The 18,013-nt window shown below is 45.3% G+C and overlaps 1 protein-coding gene across 1 annotated transcript in view; it reads right to left on the reverse strand.

Moving 5' to 3' along the window:
* The window catches only part of LOC139657005 (DENN domain-containing protein 2A), a 36,440-nt gene extending 18,928 nt beyond the window's left edge, over positions 1–17,512 (reverse strand). The window contains exons 1-2 of the mRNA XM_071534692.1: positions 17,086–17,512; positions 1,310–1,396 (exon numbers count right to left, since the gene is read on the reverse strand). Coding sequence (XP_071390793.1) covers positions 1,310–1,395 — 86 coding nt within the window. The 5' untranslated portion in view covers position 1,396; positions 17,086–17,512. The remainder of the gene's footprint in view (positions 1–1,309; positions 1,397–17,085) is intronic.
* Positions 17,513–18,013: the final 501 nt, after the last annotated feature.

Raw genomic sequence — 18,013 nt, forward strand, 5'->3', positions numbered from 1 at the left:
TGTTACATCCCTGCATACAACATCCAATTCCCCAGGAGAAATGCATTAATGTTTTTGAAAACAGGCATGTAAGTCCTCAAAACAACAGACAATCCCTCTTATTGCCGCAAACCAAAATCCTTTCATTACAATCCAAATAGCACTAATGCATATTGCTAGGGCGACAGAAGGGACCATAGAGAGCAGCCATAGGGGCATCAGACAGTGGCAGCAGGGGGCCAGTAACAGTATCCAGATGCCAGATGGCCAACCCTGCTCTGCTCTGCTCTGCTCTCTTAGCCCTGCTATTGTTATACTGTTGACCCGAGTGGAAGGGTCTGTCTCCAGCTTGCCTGAGAGCAACTTTATGATGGTTAGGGGGAATTCGAATTTCAGGCCCAAGTAAACATGTAGGGTATAAGACATGGAACATTACATGGCAGAGTAAAAGTGAAATACTGCAGGCATGTTTTTGTCACACCTGGCAGCTGCCCAGTACAACCACTTCTTCTTCTTCTACTGCTGACCAATGAGCAACCTGACTGGAGCGGTTAAAGGTGCTAGCATGTAGCATTTTCACAACAATGAAATCAATAATCAATGTTGAGACATTACCGCCAACAAACAAGACCATCGATTGAGAGGATTTGCAGCCTATGCGTTATATTTTACACTGTGTGCCACTGGGTCAGATATCACAGGAAATCTGCTGGGTTGCTTCCTGGCACAAAGGGAGATTACTTTATGGCACAAAACAGCGCAAACAGAGCTAAAGCTTTTTTGTTAGCAACAGAGTTTATGGGAAATGTGGTCTCACTTTTGAGAAAGCACTAACAATATGGTGCAAGATAGACACTATTTATAATAGACACGACCATGGTCTACTTGGTATACCAAGGCATCATAATTAATTTGAAAATGATATATTGAGGCTTAAAACGCTACACATAGTACCTTTACAAATTCAAGTTCAATAACTTTATTTGTCCCCGGTGGGGCAATTGGTTATGCAGCAGTGGGACGCATACATTTAGCACACATAAAACACAGGGCACATAAATACAGCAAGACCAAAGACATAAATACACAATAAAAATAAAAATAAAAATACGCAGTTAATTAAAAGATACATGTTATGCAGACAACTACCTTTTCCTCCTAGAGTTTAGGAGGGAGATGGCAGAGGGTACTTACTGGTTGGTGGTTACTGTTTGCTTTGCTCAAGGAACTTTGACAGTATGTCCAAAAATTTGCATTGCCAAAGCACTGAGGGCAGCATTGACACAATAGCAATCAATACAGTAATTTGAGTGGCATGTGTGGCACCTACCCGTTGACTGATTGGTAGATACAGTTGTCAGTGTTTGTACAGAGCAGCAGGGCCCTCCCACCAGTCATGGTGCTAGCAGCTGGCATCCTGGACAGTCAGACAAAGAGAGAAACAGTCAGTGAGTAGGATGTAATACTTGTATATGTATTTTGAGACTGTAAAAAGTGTGTTTACACATGTAATGTTAGTAAACACCAGGGTAAAACAGACCCATATTTCGTCATGAAGTTGCACAGAAAATAAACATTTACAAGTCAAACTCAAACACATGTGAACATAAATGTAGCCAGTCAAATAAATTCCAGACTGTATTTTAACCTAAAGATAAGGCAGACGTATAAACTGATAGATATGGGTTAGGTCAAAAAATGAGTTTCCTACCCAGGACTCGCTTAGAGAAAGGTTTCTGACTGTAGTGTGTGAATGTAAACTACCAAATAGCTTCAACCTCTCATTTCTGTGGCCTATGAAACCCCCTTCTGAACCAGGCTGCGGAGAAGCAGACCTCACGAGTTGCAAGGCATCTCCGCAAACTGCCAGCCCCCACTTGATTAGTAATTGGAGGATACAGCTGAAAACAAAGCTTTAAACGATGGCTAGCCCACAGCCATAAATGCACGAGGTTCCACAGCCCATGTGGCATTATGGAAAACCTATGTAAAATACTGGAAACTCCAAAACGTAATATAATTAAGCTCCATTAGGAAAACATCAGCGGCATCTGCAAGCCAGAAAAGGGCACTCAGTTCAACTTTTTTTTTTCATAGGAATCGCTGATGAGTTATCGTTCAATCTCTCCTCTTTTTCACTCTCCAGAAAAGATTTGTAGACAACTACCGCAGATCCTTTTGTTTTTGCACCTCACAGCCATCATGCAAGCTCTGCTTCCATTCCAGAAAATGACTTCCTTAATGTGCTGTGTGTGTTTTCCAGCAGTACACATTTCCCTCTGTTCTTTATTATGGCCAAACAGTGCCAAGGCAAGTGCGAGGGGACATGCTTGGCCAGTTTGAAATCATTACTTGGTCCATTTGTCAAAGTGTAATGAAACCAGACCCTCTTGGAGCGTAGCTGGACCAACCATAAGTCCCTCATCGAGTTAGAGCCCCCTGTACTCAATGGCTGGGCCTATAAACGCTGGTCAAGGGTTGGCATGAGTGCAGAGCAGAGGGGACTGGCCTCGATTTGGCACAGATGTTGTTAACATGGGAGAGGAGGATAGGTCAGGGCTCCTGCTGGCATTTATTCACACATTTTCATGTTAGGGGCAAATTCGCAGGGACACTAATAGACACTTAGCCACACGCCTGTGTACTCAAAATCACAAAAACACAAAATCTCATACAACAACACGCATACAAAGACAAGGGCACACATCCTGCCAGACAGTCCATCCTCCAGACCAACATATGGATGTGTGTGTATGTGTATGTGTGTGTGTGTGTGTGACTTCATCCAGATGTGCCGGGATACTTCAGGGTATTCGTAGGCCGTTAAACATTTCCTGAGCACCGCGTGCCCCAAAAAGCCCCCCCCCCAACCAATAAACCTGCATTAGCTAACCCTGACACTTCTCTCCCCTGCCCCGCGACTATGTAGGGAATGCAAGTCCAATTCGGCTAAATTCCACAAATTGTTGTCCCCAAAGGCAGTAAGGCAAGGCAAGAAAAAAAGCCACAATTTCGGTAGATTACGTAAAAAAGCAGCCAAATAGCCGAACTCTTCTCTGAGTTAACAACATAATTGGCCCTCTGGGTCCAGTGTTTTGAAATGATTCTGGGCTTGTGTGTTTTTTGTCGGGTTTTTTTTCTGTGCGTTCCAGTGTGAAAGAGCAAATGAACACTATGGAAAAGTTGTGGTCTCATCTGACAAGAAGTAGACAAAAGACATAATATGTTGTGTTTCAACTTTTAGCTTCACTTACAGCTCAGCTTACAGCTCTCTCCTCTCCTCCTCTTTCTCTCTTTGTGTCTATAACCCCCCCCCCCCCCCCCCCCCCCCCCCCCCCCCCCCTCCTCAGTCCAAGGCCTAGCCCCCCCAGAGAGAGGAGAGAGGAGGAGGAGGGTTTGCGTCAGCCCTCTACCGGCCTGCAGGCCCAAATGATTTTCAGCTGTGAGCTGAGCAGAGGTCACATGTTTGAGGGGAAACATCAACCAATTTTTTTCCTTCCTCCTTCTCCTGCTTCTTTTCTCCTCACTGAAACCCAATAGGAAAAAAAAGAACAGAGAAACGAAGAACAGAAATCCAGCGAGGAAAAGGGGGGGAGGGGAAGGAAGAGGGTGGACTGTAAAGAATGTATGCAGCCTCTGAAAAAGTTTAGTTTTACATTTAAAATTTTTTTTTCTGGGTTGCGGAGGGTGTTGCATATCACAGGGGGGAAAGGCGAGATGGAAGATATGGAGAGAGGGAGCAAATTGAAGAGGAGAGGGGGGTTGTCAAAAATAAAGAGGAAAGTGGATATTGTAAAGAATAATACAAGTATACTGTTACACTGTGAAAATAGTACAGGCTTTTAGCCTGTCCCCATTCATTGTTTGGAGCCCCAAGGCCAAAACACAACGTGCTGTTCAGTGGAGACTAATGGAATTCAGCCTGGAATACTAACACAGTGCCTTAAAAGGTAGTTCAGTATTTTAGTACAATTCTGGTTGTAATTGACTAAAACTTGGTTGTCATGTGGAGTGTTACTGAGTTTGAACATGTCTCCAACTCGCTGAGTGACTCATACGCCTAATGACGCTTGGTAATGCTTCCCATTGAATCTACTCGCCTGAACCTGACAAGCAGTGTCTTCACATCTTGTAAAAGCAGTAAATCTGACAGCATTGCCAGTTTTACAGCGCTGGGTTACTGGGGAAACTCTATTGGGGAACAGCAAAGGCTTGGCTATAAGGCCTTTGTCTTCTTTATTGTTAACCCTGACCCGCAGAGCAAGATGGCCACCATAACAATGCGGAGGCCGAGGGAAGCCATCTGCTGAGGCCAATAAAAACATCACAGGGAAGTGTGACCCCTGCGCCCTCTACCTGCCCCGCCTCCCTGACCTTCGCTATGTGAAGTGTGATTGGTGTGACGGGCCGTGCGCGTCGTGGCAGAGGAAGTGCATTGGGAAGCGGTATTGTTCACCAGTGGCTGGGTGGACGGGTGGGCACAGGAGGTGAGAGAGAGAGTTACAGCTCATCCACACGGAAGGTGGTGATGGAATGGGAACGACTGACCATACTTCGATATTAAGATAAAAGACACATAAAACCTCATAGTTTTGAGCAGCTATTATCCGCCTGTGAAAACACACACCATCACCTCATCAATATTTCTCCTAATGAGCTATCACACTATCCTTAAAGTATTCAAAACCACCTGTTGATTCAAAGCTCGCTCAGTTCTAACACATTTACCGCCAGCATTAACGGCCCTCAGATAAAACCACCTGTTGATTCACTGTGAAAACATCTTTCGTAATAACTTCCAGTCCTAGCTTAAGAGCAAACAGGTTTGGTGCTTGGTGAAAAGCACACAAGCCTAAATGCTTTAAAGCCTTACCCAGATAGAGATAGCAACAGCCAGGGTCAGAGGCAGGGCATCAGAGCCAAGCATCAGTTGCATAACAAACCCTGCAGGAGATTCCTATCAACGGATGGATGGACGCTGGGTGTCTGGCCATGGACAGACTCCTATAAACACACACACACACACACACACACACTGCTGGCAGGGAGGGAGGGGGTTGGGAAGTTGTCGTCCTGTGTAGCTCAATGGCTGGAGCATGGGGTTACTGCAAGGGATAGGGGCTCAATTTCAGCTAGCACCACCCATTCTAAAAATGTATGTATTCACACATTACTAGAAGGTGCGTTTGATGAAAGCATCCACCAAACAGTTGATTTATTATGTTGTGAGAGGGAATGGCATGGGGGGGGGGGGTTGTGTATGTAAGTAAGGCAAGCAGGTTTATCAAAAATATAGAAAATGTGACAAGTCTTAATGAGAGAGCGAGATGAATAGAGTTGAGTAGTATCTGCAAATAATCACAGATTTTAAAGGAATACCATATGGGTGGAGATTAACGTATCAGGACAATTACGATTGGTGTAATTGTCAGGGAAGTTCTGTTGTTATATGTGGAAAAAAACACATCTGGCACCTAAGCAGACTAAATACTATCTGACCTAGGTCTGAGGAGAGAGAGAGAGAGAGAGAGAGAGAGAGAGAGAGAGAGAGGGAGATGTGTGTGAAAATTGATGGGGGTTTCGACCATCTGTGGTGATGTTGTAAATAAATTCCTGATTCACAAAGAGCTGACACACCGCTGTAAGTTAACACACACAAATCACTCAGCTGGGACTGGCATGTCTGGACAATAGACACACACACACACACACACACACACACACACACTCATGCACGCAGACCTTTCAAAGATGACCCTTGGTCTGCGTGGGTCTTCACATATGGAACACACACACACAATGCTGGATTCACAGAGGTAGGTCAAAGAAACAGCCTGTGTGTCTCGCTCAGTGGCAACCTGATGACATTGACACACACACACACATACACACACACAGCCCAAAGTTTCCACTGTGAACTTCTCATTCCTGTTTTTCTTACTGTGACTATATGAGAGTGGTGTAAAATGCTTGCTCTCTCAGGTTCTCAGTGTTGGCATGCTGCTGACTGTGGTGTTGCAGCTGCTTGGATGCTAGATACTAGGAATATTAATATAATTTAATAATAATATTATATATTATTTTGTGCTTATGACGACTGTATCAGTTCAGTTATGAGCTATCTGTTACACCTATGTGTGCCAGTGTTATCAAGGCTTATGTAAATCAAATTGTTGGTGCCAAACTCTAAAATAATCAATATACATATAATGCTGCAAGTATAGACAACATCAACTCAGTGATATTGTCAGTAGGCCTCTAGCAGTGTATTTATGATCTATTCGGTTTGACGCTGTGTGTTGGTGAGTTGTTTGTGCTCGCTGAACTACAAATATTATCTAAGTGTTATTGCTTGATGATATCAGCTGAGGTTTTGTTGTTAGCGTTGAGTTCGCGTTATCACACTGTGTGTCGGTGGTGCTATCAGTGTTTGGTAGCGAGCTTTATCAGGCATCTGGGTTGTTGTCAGTGAGCTGTTGGCTGGCTGCTGCCGGTGCTCCGGAGGCCTGCCCGCCTCTCCCAACAGCTGCTTCTCATAAAGATTTCATCCTCCCCTCCATCCCCTGCTCTGTCCCTCTGTCCCTCCATCCCTCTGTCCAGCCCTGCAGGAACAACCAACACACCATGACATCATCATCATCCCTCACTTTTTCTTCCTCAAACTGCTCTCTTTCTCTCTCTCTCTCTCTCTCTATCTCTGTCATTTCCACATACCTAAAAAGGACAAGCCGCTCGCAGCACACGCTACATTTCACAGCTATCAGGACATGGAGTTACACCAAAGAGGGACAGACCCAAAAGTAGCAGCTTCTAAACCGCTTGTCAAGCCTGTGCATGAAGTTTATAAGTAAAACAAGAGCAAAGAGAGAATATGAGAGCTCACAATGTGAATAGTTTAGTGCAAGGGAAAAAAGATCCTTTCCTTTTTTTTTTTTCTCTCTCTTTCTGCACCCGGGCAGAGTTGAGGACCCTATCCCCCACAAGATGTGGTTCACTTTAGCATGTGCCAAAGCCTCGCCTGCAATCAATTTAACGCACCACTACACATTTAGCCAGCTCTCTCTGGAATGGCAAACTTGGCTGCTTTTTTCCCCCCTTCTCTCCCTCTCTCTCTCTCTCGCTTTCTTTCTCTCTCTTTCATTCCCAATCACTCTTGGAGCTGCAGGGAGAAAAATATGATGGGCGCCTTGGAGGAGGGAGTGAAGGATGGGGAGGGAGGGGGGGTTGGTTTTTAATCCTTAGCCTCTCCTTCTCTTTCACGCTCAACTGTACCACGTCTCGCTTTCCAGAAGTCTGGAACGGGGGTTATTCATGTACAGCCAATTTGTTTCCGGGCCTACAGGGTTGCCAGATCTGACACAGAGTATTTGGTGAAGCGATATGGGGATTTCACTGACTGACGTGCTGACTTGACCCAGTAGGTTTTGACAGGGATTTGCCTGGTTCCTGAGGAGGGAGAGAGAAGGAAGGGGGCAATGGGCTGGTAGAGGTGAAGGATATGTGGAAGGGATGGATGGAGAGGAGGAGGAAAGGAGGGGGCGGGCAAATAAACAATGGAATTTTATCTGGGCTCGGCAGTCTCTCTCTCTCTCTCTCTCTCTCTCTGTCCTGTTCAGGGCCCCTGCTGCTTTCCCAAGCTGATTTCATAGCAGGGCCTTGGACATGAGCCAAACAGGCCAACTATGACTGTGTGCGTGCGTGCGTGTGTTTGTGTGTGCATGTGTGTGTCTGCCCACACATGTGAGTGACAGACAGTGTGTGTGCGTGTATGTGTGTGTGTGTGCGTGTGTTACAGGCCTGGATCCTCTCACAATCTTTTAATTTATCCATTTCTCCTGCATGCCATGTTTACCTCTCTCTCCCATCTTCATCTCTTTATCGCTGTTTTCCCATTCCATTGCGCACATTACTTTTCTGTAAACTTGCTTTCCTTATCTTTCCCTTCTATATCCATCCACAGGCCGCAGGGATCTCTCTGTATTTTTTTGTACGATGCACAGTAGTAAACATCCCTATCAGTTGGCCCATAGGGACATAAGGTGCACGCACACACACACACACACACACACAGGCCATCCCGCTGCCCAGTGTCCTGTCCAACCCCATTGGTCGTCCCCCTGTTGTGCTGTTGCTGTTGCCCCTCCGCCTCTCCTCCCTCTCCCTCCATTGTTAGTGAAAGGATGAACGTGAGACAGCATTGAAACCGGGTTAGCCACAGAACCAGACAGGAACTGAGGGGGATACCACAAACAATCAATTTCTCCCTGCATGTTTTTTTTCTTATCAATCCATTCTAAATATAGCGAATATAACCAGTATCCATTGTCATATTTCTAACACCCCATGTATAGCATTTCTTGTTATTGTGGCTTGTGTATACAGCTGAAAGTCCTCCCAAGGCCTGGGTGTCTACAGTCTATCCCACTGGGAGCTGTATGGAATGGGCCAAAATATTACCTCAGAAAATGTATAAACAAACCTTAATTATAATTGGGTCCACAGAGAAAACCACTGTCGATGTAATTATGGTGCAGGGGCATGACCAAGGGACTAACTGCTCCAGCATTTAAGAGGCCGCTTCTGTTCTAGGCAAGCACCGTGAAATAAACAGTTATTTTCTTGTTTGCCCTATTGTTTGTTGAGGGACACACAGACAGACGGGAAGTGTGGTGTGACTTCCAGGAAGTGGGTGAAGGATTGACTTCCTGTGTCTCCTCAAGTCAGACTTATGCAGTTTTGCAAGTTTTCTTGCTCACTAATTAACTTGTTATAAGAACGCGGAAATCTCTTGTTGATGAATGGGACAGCTTTGACCACCACAAGGTCAAAATGTCAGAAAATGAAGGAAACTCCGGACAAACTCAGCAAAAGCTTCCCCAGTGTCTCTCTTTCACTCGCTCCACCTGTCAGGGATTACAAACGACCGTCCCATTGCTGTTTAACCACAGGCTTTTAATAGGGAAGGCTTCCCTTCCCTTTGGAGTTTGTGGCTCCCATTCCACATCCCACTGACTCTGCAAATGGTGTGGCTAACAACAGGCTAACGATGCACTAAAGACTTCCAACGCGATAAGCACCCCCTAAATAGAAGTTTGGAGAGGAAGCTACTGACACCGCCAGCCTGATAAAAGGTGAAAATAAAGTTGCTAATTGAAAAAGACTTGTGGGTGCTTTTAAGGGCAGGGGATTTTTTTTCAGAGCTGGATTGACCTGGTGGAAAATTGGATTATAGATGGATTCTTCTTTCTCAACACTGGGTTTTACTTATTGCCAAGAAATACAAAGAGGCCTTAACTAGCCCCACAAAGTGAAGAGAAGAGAAGAGAAGAGAAGAGAAGAGAAGAGAAGAGAAGAGAAGAGGAGAGGAGAGGAGAGGAGAGAGAGAGAAGAGAAGAGAAGAGAAGAGAAGAGAAGAGAAGAGAGATACCTCCACTGAGGAGAAGAACAGGACAGGACTGGACTGGACAGTGGAGGAGAGCAGGGGGATGAATCTGTCGTGGAGGCAGAGCAAACAAATCTCTCTATCCCCCCCATATCTGGGAGCTGGTGTCATATTACGTCTCCTCGCAGGGGCGGAGCAGGCATGTGAACCCCTCCTCCGTACTGACAGAAAACTCACATCAGTATGGCTCCTGACTCATCCCAATCTGCTCCCAATTACCCTGCTGGCTCCCCTGACCAGGGCCCATGCCAGCTCATCCCAGGGCCTGCTTTTACACAGCTCTCTCTTTGGCCTACATAACCCCATCCAACACAGCCTCTGTCAAATCCAAAAATCCACATTCAGGATAGTTACAGCTGAAACACCACTCCAACTTTGGCCAACCTCGAAGGATTCAGCAGTTGAATCGGAGCTAAAGCTTAAATAAAGGACTTTAGGCAGTCCAGCCCTGTTCCTTGTTCCTACTTCTACAAAACTATCCCTCAACTTTTCACAACTCTAATTCCTATCCTTCCGAAGACAATCCAGCACACACCTTCGGTAACACCAGCAGTATATCTCCTGAACAGTAACAATTTAAAAAAAAAAAGTGTGGTAAGATATAAGGCTTTGGTGTAGATGCACCTGTGGTTGGAACAGTGTGGTTGAAACTAGCATAAATCACCACTGACAGAGTAAGTAAGGCCATTAACAGGATAGCTTGCCAAATAAAAGCAGCCATGGAAGTGTTCCTGGCAATGAGCTTGCTGTTTGGCAGGCAGTGACACATTTCAAAGGGTGAGAGAGGCTATATGCAGCCACAGGTAATATGACAGCTGATCCAGAGAGACACGCACACGCATTCACACATGCACACACACACACACACACACTTTATGTCTGCAACCACAGCAGTATTCTGTTTCACCATGTCCTCAAACACAGTAGCAAAAGGAGAAAGACATGGCATGTCTTAAGCCCGAGACAATGCCTGCCTGCTGTAAACAACACCCGAAGGGGCTTGATCCTACAGACCTGTGAGGAAGTGTCATACAATACACCATGATAACTGGCTCACCCATTCACAGAAATGAAAAAAGACTCCCTACAGTGGACAGTATTTCCAGCCATCTGAGATTGCATTGTGTTGACACACAATGTGGGATTTGTTTTTTTAGCATGGTAGCCTTAATGATAAAACCTTTCCTCTCTACAACAGGCTCCACAGCGAGCGGACCTACAGATCCTTTCAACAATAACCTGGCTTCTTCAACACACTAACATTATTCTCTGGGCCCCAGATCCAATTTCTCCTCCAAGCCGCAGTCTCCGAGCTGAGCTCCACTGCCAAAATCCTCTGCTCTCCTTCTTCCTGTTTTCCCCCCTCATATTTCGAGGGTTCCGGCTGAGAATTCCCACCAGATCTCCCCCATCCCATCCCTGCTCCCCTGCACGCCTGTGCAGCAACAGATTTTTATAAATCCCCCCGCCGATTCCCAGGGGAGCCGAGCAAGGCGACAGCTTGGGAAAGTGCTCTTCCGGAGTGTAAACTCCAGAGTCGAGCCGAGCAGAGTCAGAGCTGAAGCTTCTGACCTCCACACACCCCGTGACCGACAACTGTGAGCCTCGGCCAAGACCGCCAGTGGACAAAAAAACTGACTGAAATGGAGAGGAGTGTTTAGCACCGCTGAAACAAGCCAAACTAAACCTATCTAGATGAGATGTGCCATCGTCATCTCCTCAGGAACTTCACCAATTGTACTCAGCACATGGCAAATAAGTTTAAAATTTTGCATTTTAGGCATTTAGCTGAGACTAAATCACAACATCCAGAGGGGCTTGAGGGAAAATGAGTGAGCAGGTAGTGCTTAAGTGTCTCTCAGACAGGATACATGGCTGTTGTGGGGATCAAATCTGCATTATAGGACAGGCTAACCACTAGGCCAAGATGCCACCAAGTACGGTATCCACTAGTTCTCTTACAGGGGTTTCACGGTACAGTGAGGTAAAAATGTGATACCATCTATTACAAAATTATCAATGGTGTGAAAAGATATATAGCATTAAGATTATTGGGTATGTTGAGATATTTGTTTATAAAATAGTTAATTTTTAGAGGATGTACTGTACATTAGAAATATTGAGCAATAAACGTGAAGTAACAAATATTTATGCAAAAATTGATACATAGTGTTTTGGAGTGAAACATCCACTCATCCTATCCCTATCCAAACTAGCTGTTTTGACATTGCTGAGTTGGATGATGTAGCAGCGGACACCAGGACTCAGCAGATATGGATTGAGACTATATTATAATAAAGGGTAAGAGTATTGTAGCCATCATCACAGTGGAGACAGACAAAGACACAACTACTACTTTCCCAGCTCTAGCACTTAACAAGACAGTGTTTAGATATGATTTGGTATGATCAAAGCTCCCGGGTGTCTGCAGTGTGTCTGGAGTATCTACTCATTAAGTTGTTACACTTGGATGAACTTCCAGACATTGTTTTAATTCTCATTACAGAGTGGATCTCTAATTGACAGGTAAACAACATTCTTCTCATTCTAAGTCGTCGCTGGGAGAAATGGAACGCTTAAAACCATGATTGAGGACTGTGGATTAAGGAGAAGAAATAGTATGCAGTTCAGCTTCTGGAAGTATCTAAATGCGTTGATGGTTACTGGTCTTTAAGTTTTTCCATCTCAAAAATCACACACTGACTACACACAACAAAAGTAGCAAAACATGCTGTAACCTTTTCCCCATTTTGCTTGGAATGCTCATCAGAACATGGCAACCCGAACCTAATTCAGTGAGCGGTATAGCCACATTAAAGTTACCCTCTGAACCAGGTTGCCAGATGGACACATTCCTTTCCAGACTGCAGCCTGCCCAGCGCTCAAGTTCCCTAACCATGGTGGTGCTGTGTAACAAGTGGCAAATATATGTTCATGTGCATGTGTGTATTTGTGAGTATGCATCCATGTGTTTGTGTGTGTTCTAGTGTGTGTGTGTGTGTGTGTGTCGCCACCACACACTGCTAGTGGGCACAAGCTGCAAGGCCACATTAAGCTGGCAACACAGAGGTTTTGGATGATCTTCATCACTATTGGTTAGCCTTGGATCTACCAGCCCACATCTAACATCCTCTAGTCATAGCTGATTCTGTCTTTTCCCCACTCCTCAGGCCGGACCATGATAGAGATACTGTACTGTGGCCTGTGTAAACAACGCAGCGGGATAGGGATTCAGTCTGTCATGTCCTGTTACATGTCCTAATTAGAATCGCAGCACCCGTTTCCCCCATAGCCACGGTCAGATTTCTTTTTAATAAAGCTCAGAGCGCTGAGACACTCAGCAGACCTAACCTGCCAGACATAGCAACAGCTTGCAAGCGAGAAAGAGAGAGAGAGAGACTCACAAGGAGGGGGTTAAGGGTCCTTTGATACTAAAACCATGGCCTCTACCCGTTGAATAAATGGGTTCAATATCCAGTGTGATGGTATGCATTATCCATGCATCCATGTACGTGTGTGTGTGACTGTGACAAGGAGCGGTTAGGGGTGTCTGAGCTGGTATGCATTATCCATGCATCTGTATATGTGTGTGTGTGTGTGTGTGTGTGTGTGTATGTGTGTGTGTGTGTCTCACAAGGAGGGGGTTAGGGGTGTCTTTGATAATGACTAAAACCATGGCCCTCTACCAACTTTACAGACAATAACCCCCCCCCCCCCACCATATCTTCTAGGCAGGAGGAATTCCTTCACCATCACCACAGGACGCATTCTTTCAGAGCGTGTCCCCGTGGCAACAACAGCAGCTCGGCGACGGCAGGAGAAGGCCCGGTGGGGTCCTTAAGTCACAGGGCGCCCTGCGGAGCGCCTGTCAAAAGCCAGTTCCTGTAAGAGGGGGGTGGAAAGCCTGTAACCTCCTAAAGCCCTGCTGTCACTTTTCTAAGCAGAAAAGAATGGAGAGGACAGATGTCAGCGACTGCATCCACCAACACACACGCATGCACAGACGCACACACACACACACACAAACACACTTGCATGTGTATATACACACACACACACCATGCAAGAAGGCACAGACGCATAAAAAACCACACAAGCACACAGAGCCACACATACATAAGCACAGAAACATATTGTCACTGTCGGGTGCAAACCTTGTATCTTCTTTTTTTCAGGAACTAAGAAAAACAGACTTGTTTTCAGCATGACAGACATACATTTTTGAGTTTATCCAATGGGGTTTGGAAGGATTTCAATAGCCCAAGGGGCGCACAATTTTCTCAACCCATAGAGGACGGTGTAATCCTTCAGTTGAAGTTAAAACATGAAAATCAGGGAGGTTACGGGGTTTTCACATGACAACAGCAACACACACACACACACACACACACACACATACACACACACAGAGACTCCACACAGATTTAAAGTGCCCAAAACACACACACACACACACACACACACACACATACATACAGTACATACATACACACATACATGTTGTGTATGTACTGTATGCACAAAGGCATTTACTGTAATAGAATTCTCAACAGGACACTTTAACTTTCCTGTAAATGGATCCCTTGGTGTCAATTTGAAGCTAAATCCTCTTTTCCTGGATGACTTCTTGTGACTCATACCAATCATCAAGACCCATTTATCCAATTCAATATGCTTCCAAGAAAACAAGCTGATTCAGTTGTGAGAGTTGACAGAGTTGTCACGACACTAAACATCTGGCGTTTGAGTTTTCAGAACTTTTTTTTTTTCCTCTCAAAAGTTTACAGTGTGCATATTGAGAAAGCATTCTCTTAACCTCTGCTGAGATTCAAGACTTTGTGTGCTCTTTCATTTGCTGTGATTTCAGTGTGTGTGTGTGTGTGTGTGTGTGTGTATGCAAGAAAAAAATAGTCAATGAGAGTGAGAAAGATAGATCGGCATTGAGAGAGAATGTCCCAATTGTGTCAATATTTTGGTGTGTGTGTGTGTGTGTGAGTGTGAGAGAGTGAGTGAGAGAGGGAGGGAGGGAGGGAGGAAGAAAATGAATCACTGTTACAGAGGAAGACTGGCAATGAGAGAGAATGCCCTGAGAATGAGTGTTTGTGTGTGCGTGAGTGTATGTCTGAGAGTAAAATGAGTCACTGCAGAGGAAGATTGAGGCATTGAGAGTGTGAATATCTTGAGTGATGGTGATATAAGGACACAAATACACACTTTTCCGGAACATGGAGCCTTGTTTGGCACGGCAGCCATGTAGACAGTTAGCCTCTGCCCCTTACCCAGAGAATGTAAACAACTCACCCAATCAGACAGACCGTTATGTGTGTGATAGTGACACACACACACACACACTGGCTCCACACCAGAGCCTCTTTACAAGATTGCAGCCCTCTTATTACAACCTTGCTGACTTGCAGACAGACAGTCCCTGTCTCTTTATCTCAAACTCTATAAACCTTCTCTCCACAGCCCCAGAGAGTCGGCCAGTCTCAATTCAATAAACTCTCAACCTTACCCAGTCTAGTAAAGAGAAAGAGGACAGACAGCAGAGGAATGTTGATTTGTGTTTGGTAAAATTCCTATTGATTTGCTGAACCCAGCGCCAGTTTGTTTATGCTGATATGAAACTTGAATTTAATTTAAAGGTAGTACAGAATGTCATAACAACCCCAAAAACAAGCTGCTATTAAACTCAAGTAATATATTAAATTCAATAAAAGTTGGGGTTTTCTCTGCAGCATTCTGTATGTGGTATTCCAATGTTGTGTGTTCCATAGAAACTGTCTTGTATAAGGGGTAAATGATTGCCAAACTAGCTGCATTGAGAGGACTGAGGCGGCCATTGAAATGGATTATGTTGGTTGATTGGTAACTATCTCTTAAAGTTCAGTGCTTATTGGAAGTAGTAGAGATTCCTGCTGCACAGGAATTCTTGTTGTTGTTGTTGTTGTTGTTGTTATGGCGTGACATGGAACAGAGAATCATTTATCTCTTATTAAGTCATTATGGTCATTTTGATTCACACACAGATGTGTGTATCATCCTCGGATATCCCTCAGACTATTTTTCTGTGTCAGTAAAGGATCAGAATTGGAATCCCTTTTATCCCCTAGGAACATATCAACACCATACGGCAATTTTAATTCAAACGGTAATCCACGACAGTCACAATTTTTTCATAATGGTGACATCTTTGTGCAGTCATCGCTGTGGTGATTTTGCACTGCACTTCCCAGAGATGGTAATCTTGGTAATCAAACAGTATCCAGTAGTGTGACATCTTGTTCCTTGGATTTTATGTTGATAAAGTTTAAATTTGTATAGGTAACGCTGTTTTCTGTGTCAGTTCAGCCATGGCGGCTATCGCTGCTCATGCTAACTACCCAGTTCTTCCTATTTAAAACAAACCGCTACTGCTGCTGCTGGAATCGTAAAACATATCACTTCCTGTGCGCCAGAGGATTTTCCTGGGAAAGACCCACCAGACACCGGATGTATAGAACAGCAAATGTAAAAGCTTTCATGAACTGAGTATAGTTATCAGCCTATTCATCTCTGTGCCATTAAAGCGCTGTTGATGCATGAGAACTTAATCTCCAAACATACATACATACATGTGTAGGTGTATGTATATAAGTTCCATGACCCATAGGGACCATGTAACCTAACCAACTGCACAATTGCAATAATGCACGGTCATCAATCTGAAAACAAGGTGTTTTTCCTGATCACTGAAAAGCTGTGTGCTTGGAGATACAAGGGTCAGCAGTGAAAGACACCTGGAGCTGAACTCCTCTGCCCTCCCTGGGGAAGTTTCCACCCCTGCCTGCCTCCCCACAACAATACAGGCACTGGGGCTCTGGATGAAGAGGTGCCTTTGTTCGCGGTGAAGAATGCTCACCTCACTTATCCACTTATCCTCTCCGCTCTCTCCTCTCTCTCTCTTGCTCTCTCTCTCTCTCTCTCTCTCTCTCCCCTCAAGAAGCCGGTCTGGAATGTGACGGTTTTAGCGTGCACTCTGACTATTATCCAAATGATCACCACATCATCTCCACACTCTTTGTTCCCATTTAATGGGAAGATGAGAGCTGACATCCATCGAGTTGGTGCGTGTGTGTGTGTGTGTGTGTGTGTGTGTGCGTGTACATGTGCATTTGAGTGCATGTAGATAGATAGAGTGAGGTACAGACAAGTCTCTTGTGGCCAGCAGTAATGGACTTGGTGCAGACAGGCTACTTGAGCAACACTTAGGCGCACTTTAACTGGAGCCAAAGCAGTACAGAATTAAATACTGCTCAAATAAACACAGACAAAACCGCATGCTAAGATCTGCCATCCGTATGTCTTTAAACAACCACACACACACATACTGGCATGCATGCTCACACACTGAAGATCACACACAAGCATGTAGGCTACACTCTTGGTTGTGCACAGAATATGAGTAAGCTAAACAGATGCACATGAAGATGGATCAAAAGGACCATGAGTCAAATATAAACCGCAAAAATCACAATTTCTACTAAAAACATATTGTCTCTGTTTCAGAGAAATGTATTAATGACACAGTACTCAAAAGTATAAGATAGACCCGAGGTACAAGCACACACTCTCTCACACACACACACACACACATGAAAAACACTCTTCATTCTTCACTTTACCTTTCTCAGCTGGGTGAGCCCTGTTGAAGTGCTCTTGGAGTAGTTTCTCATTTTGCGTAATCTGACCCTGGAGAAGACAGCATCCACTCGCATGGCTTCCTTCCTTCAGAGCAATTTGCCTTTTTCCCCTCTTTCTCTTCCACCGTTTGTGCTCCCCTACCCCTGCCTCCGACTTCTCTCACTTCGCATAGCCCCTGCCTGTACCTCCCACACACACACACACACACACACACACTGAAAGAGAGTGAGAGAGAGAGAGAAAGAGAGAGGGAAAAAAAACCAGTTCCAAGTGCAAAAAAAAAAAAAGTTTGAAAAAGACACAAAGTTAGGGCAATCCCTCCTCCTGTTTCTCCTCCAGCCTACAGGCTAAAATGTTTACAGCTCTTTCTCCACTCTCGGCTCTCCCTCTCTTTCTCTCCCAAAACACACACTCACTCACTCTGACTCCTTTCTTTCAATGACGCTCGCTCCTTCTCCCTCTCTCTCTCTCTCTCTCTCCCCTTCTCAAACTTTTCCCACCCCTCCTTCTCTCATGACCCCCCCTCTCCTTCCTCCCTCCTTCTCTCTCTCCTCCCTCTCCTTTTCCATCATCACCCCCCCCCCCCCCACCACCACCCTCAATCCCCCCCCCACTCCCCACCCCTCCCCACCCCAAACCCCCCACTGCTGAACTAATCTGCAGCTGGCCGGGCGATTGGAGCCCTGGTTGCCGGGGAAACCGAGTGTCCTGCTCAAAAAGAGGAATGGAGCAGGAAGGGGCAAAGCTGAGCGCAACTGAATACATAAATAACAGCCTCCTCCGGGAGCCAATTAAAGAAGCCCAAGGGCCTCTCTTCCTCTCTCTCTCTGAGGGGACAACGGGGAAGAGGAGGGAGGGGTGGGAGGAGGGAGGGGTGGGAGGAGGGAGGGGTGGGGGGTGGGGGGGTGG

Source organism: Centroberyx affinis, unplaced genomic scaffold, assembly GCF_046629955.1.
Source record: "Centroberyx affinis isolate AG114_WGS23_722 - 3 ecotype Tasmania unplaced genomic scaffold, CSIRO-AGI_Caff_v1 ptg002607l_1, whole genome shotgun sequence".
NCBI classification, from domain to species: Eukaryota; Metazoa; Chordata; class Actinopteri; order Beryciformes; family Berycidae; genus Centroberyx; species Centroberyx affinis.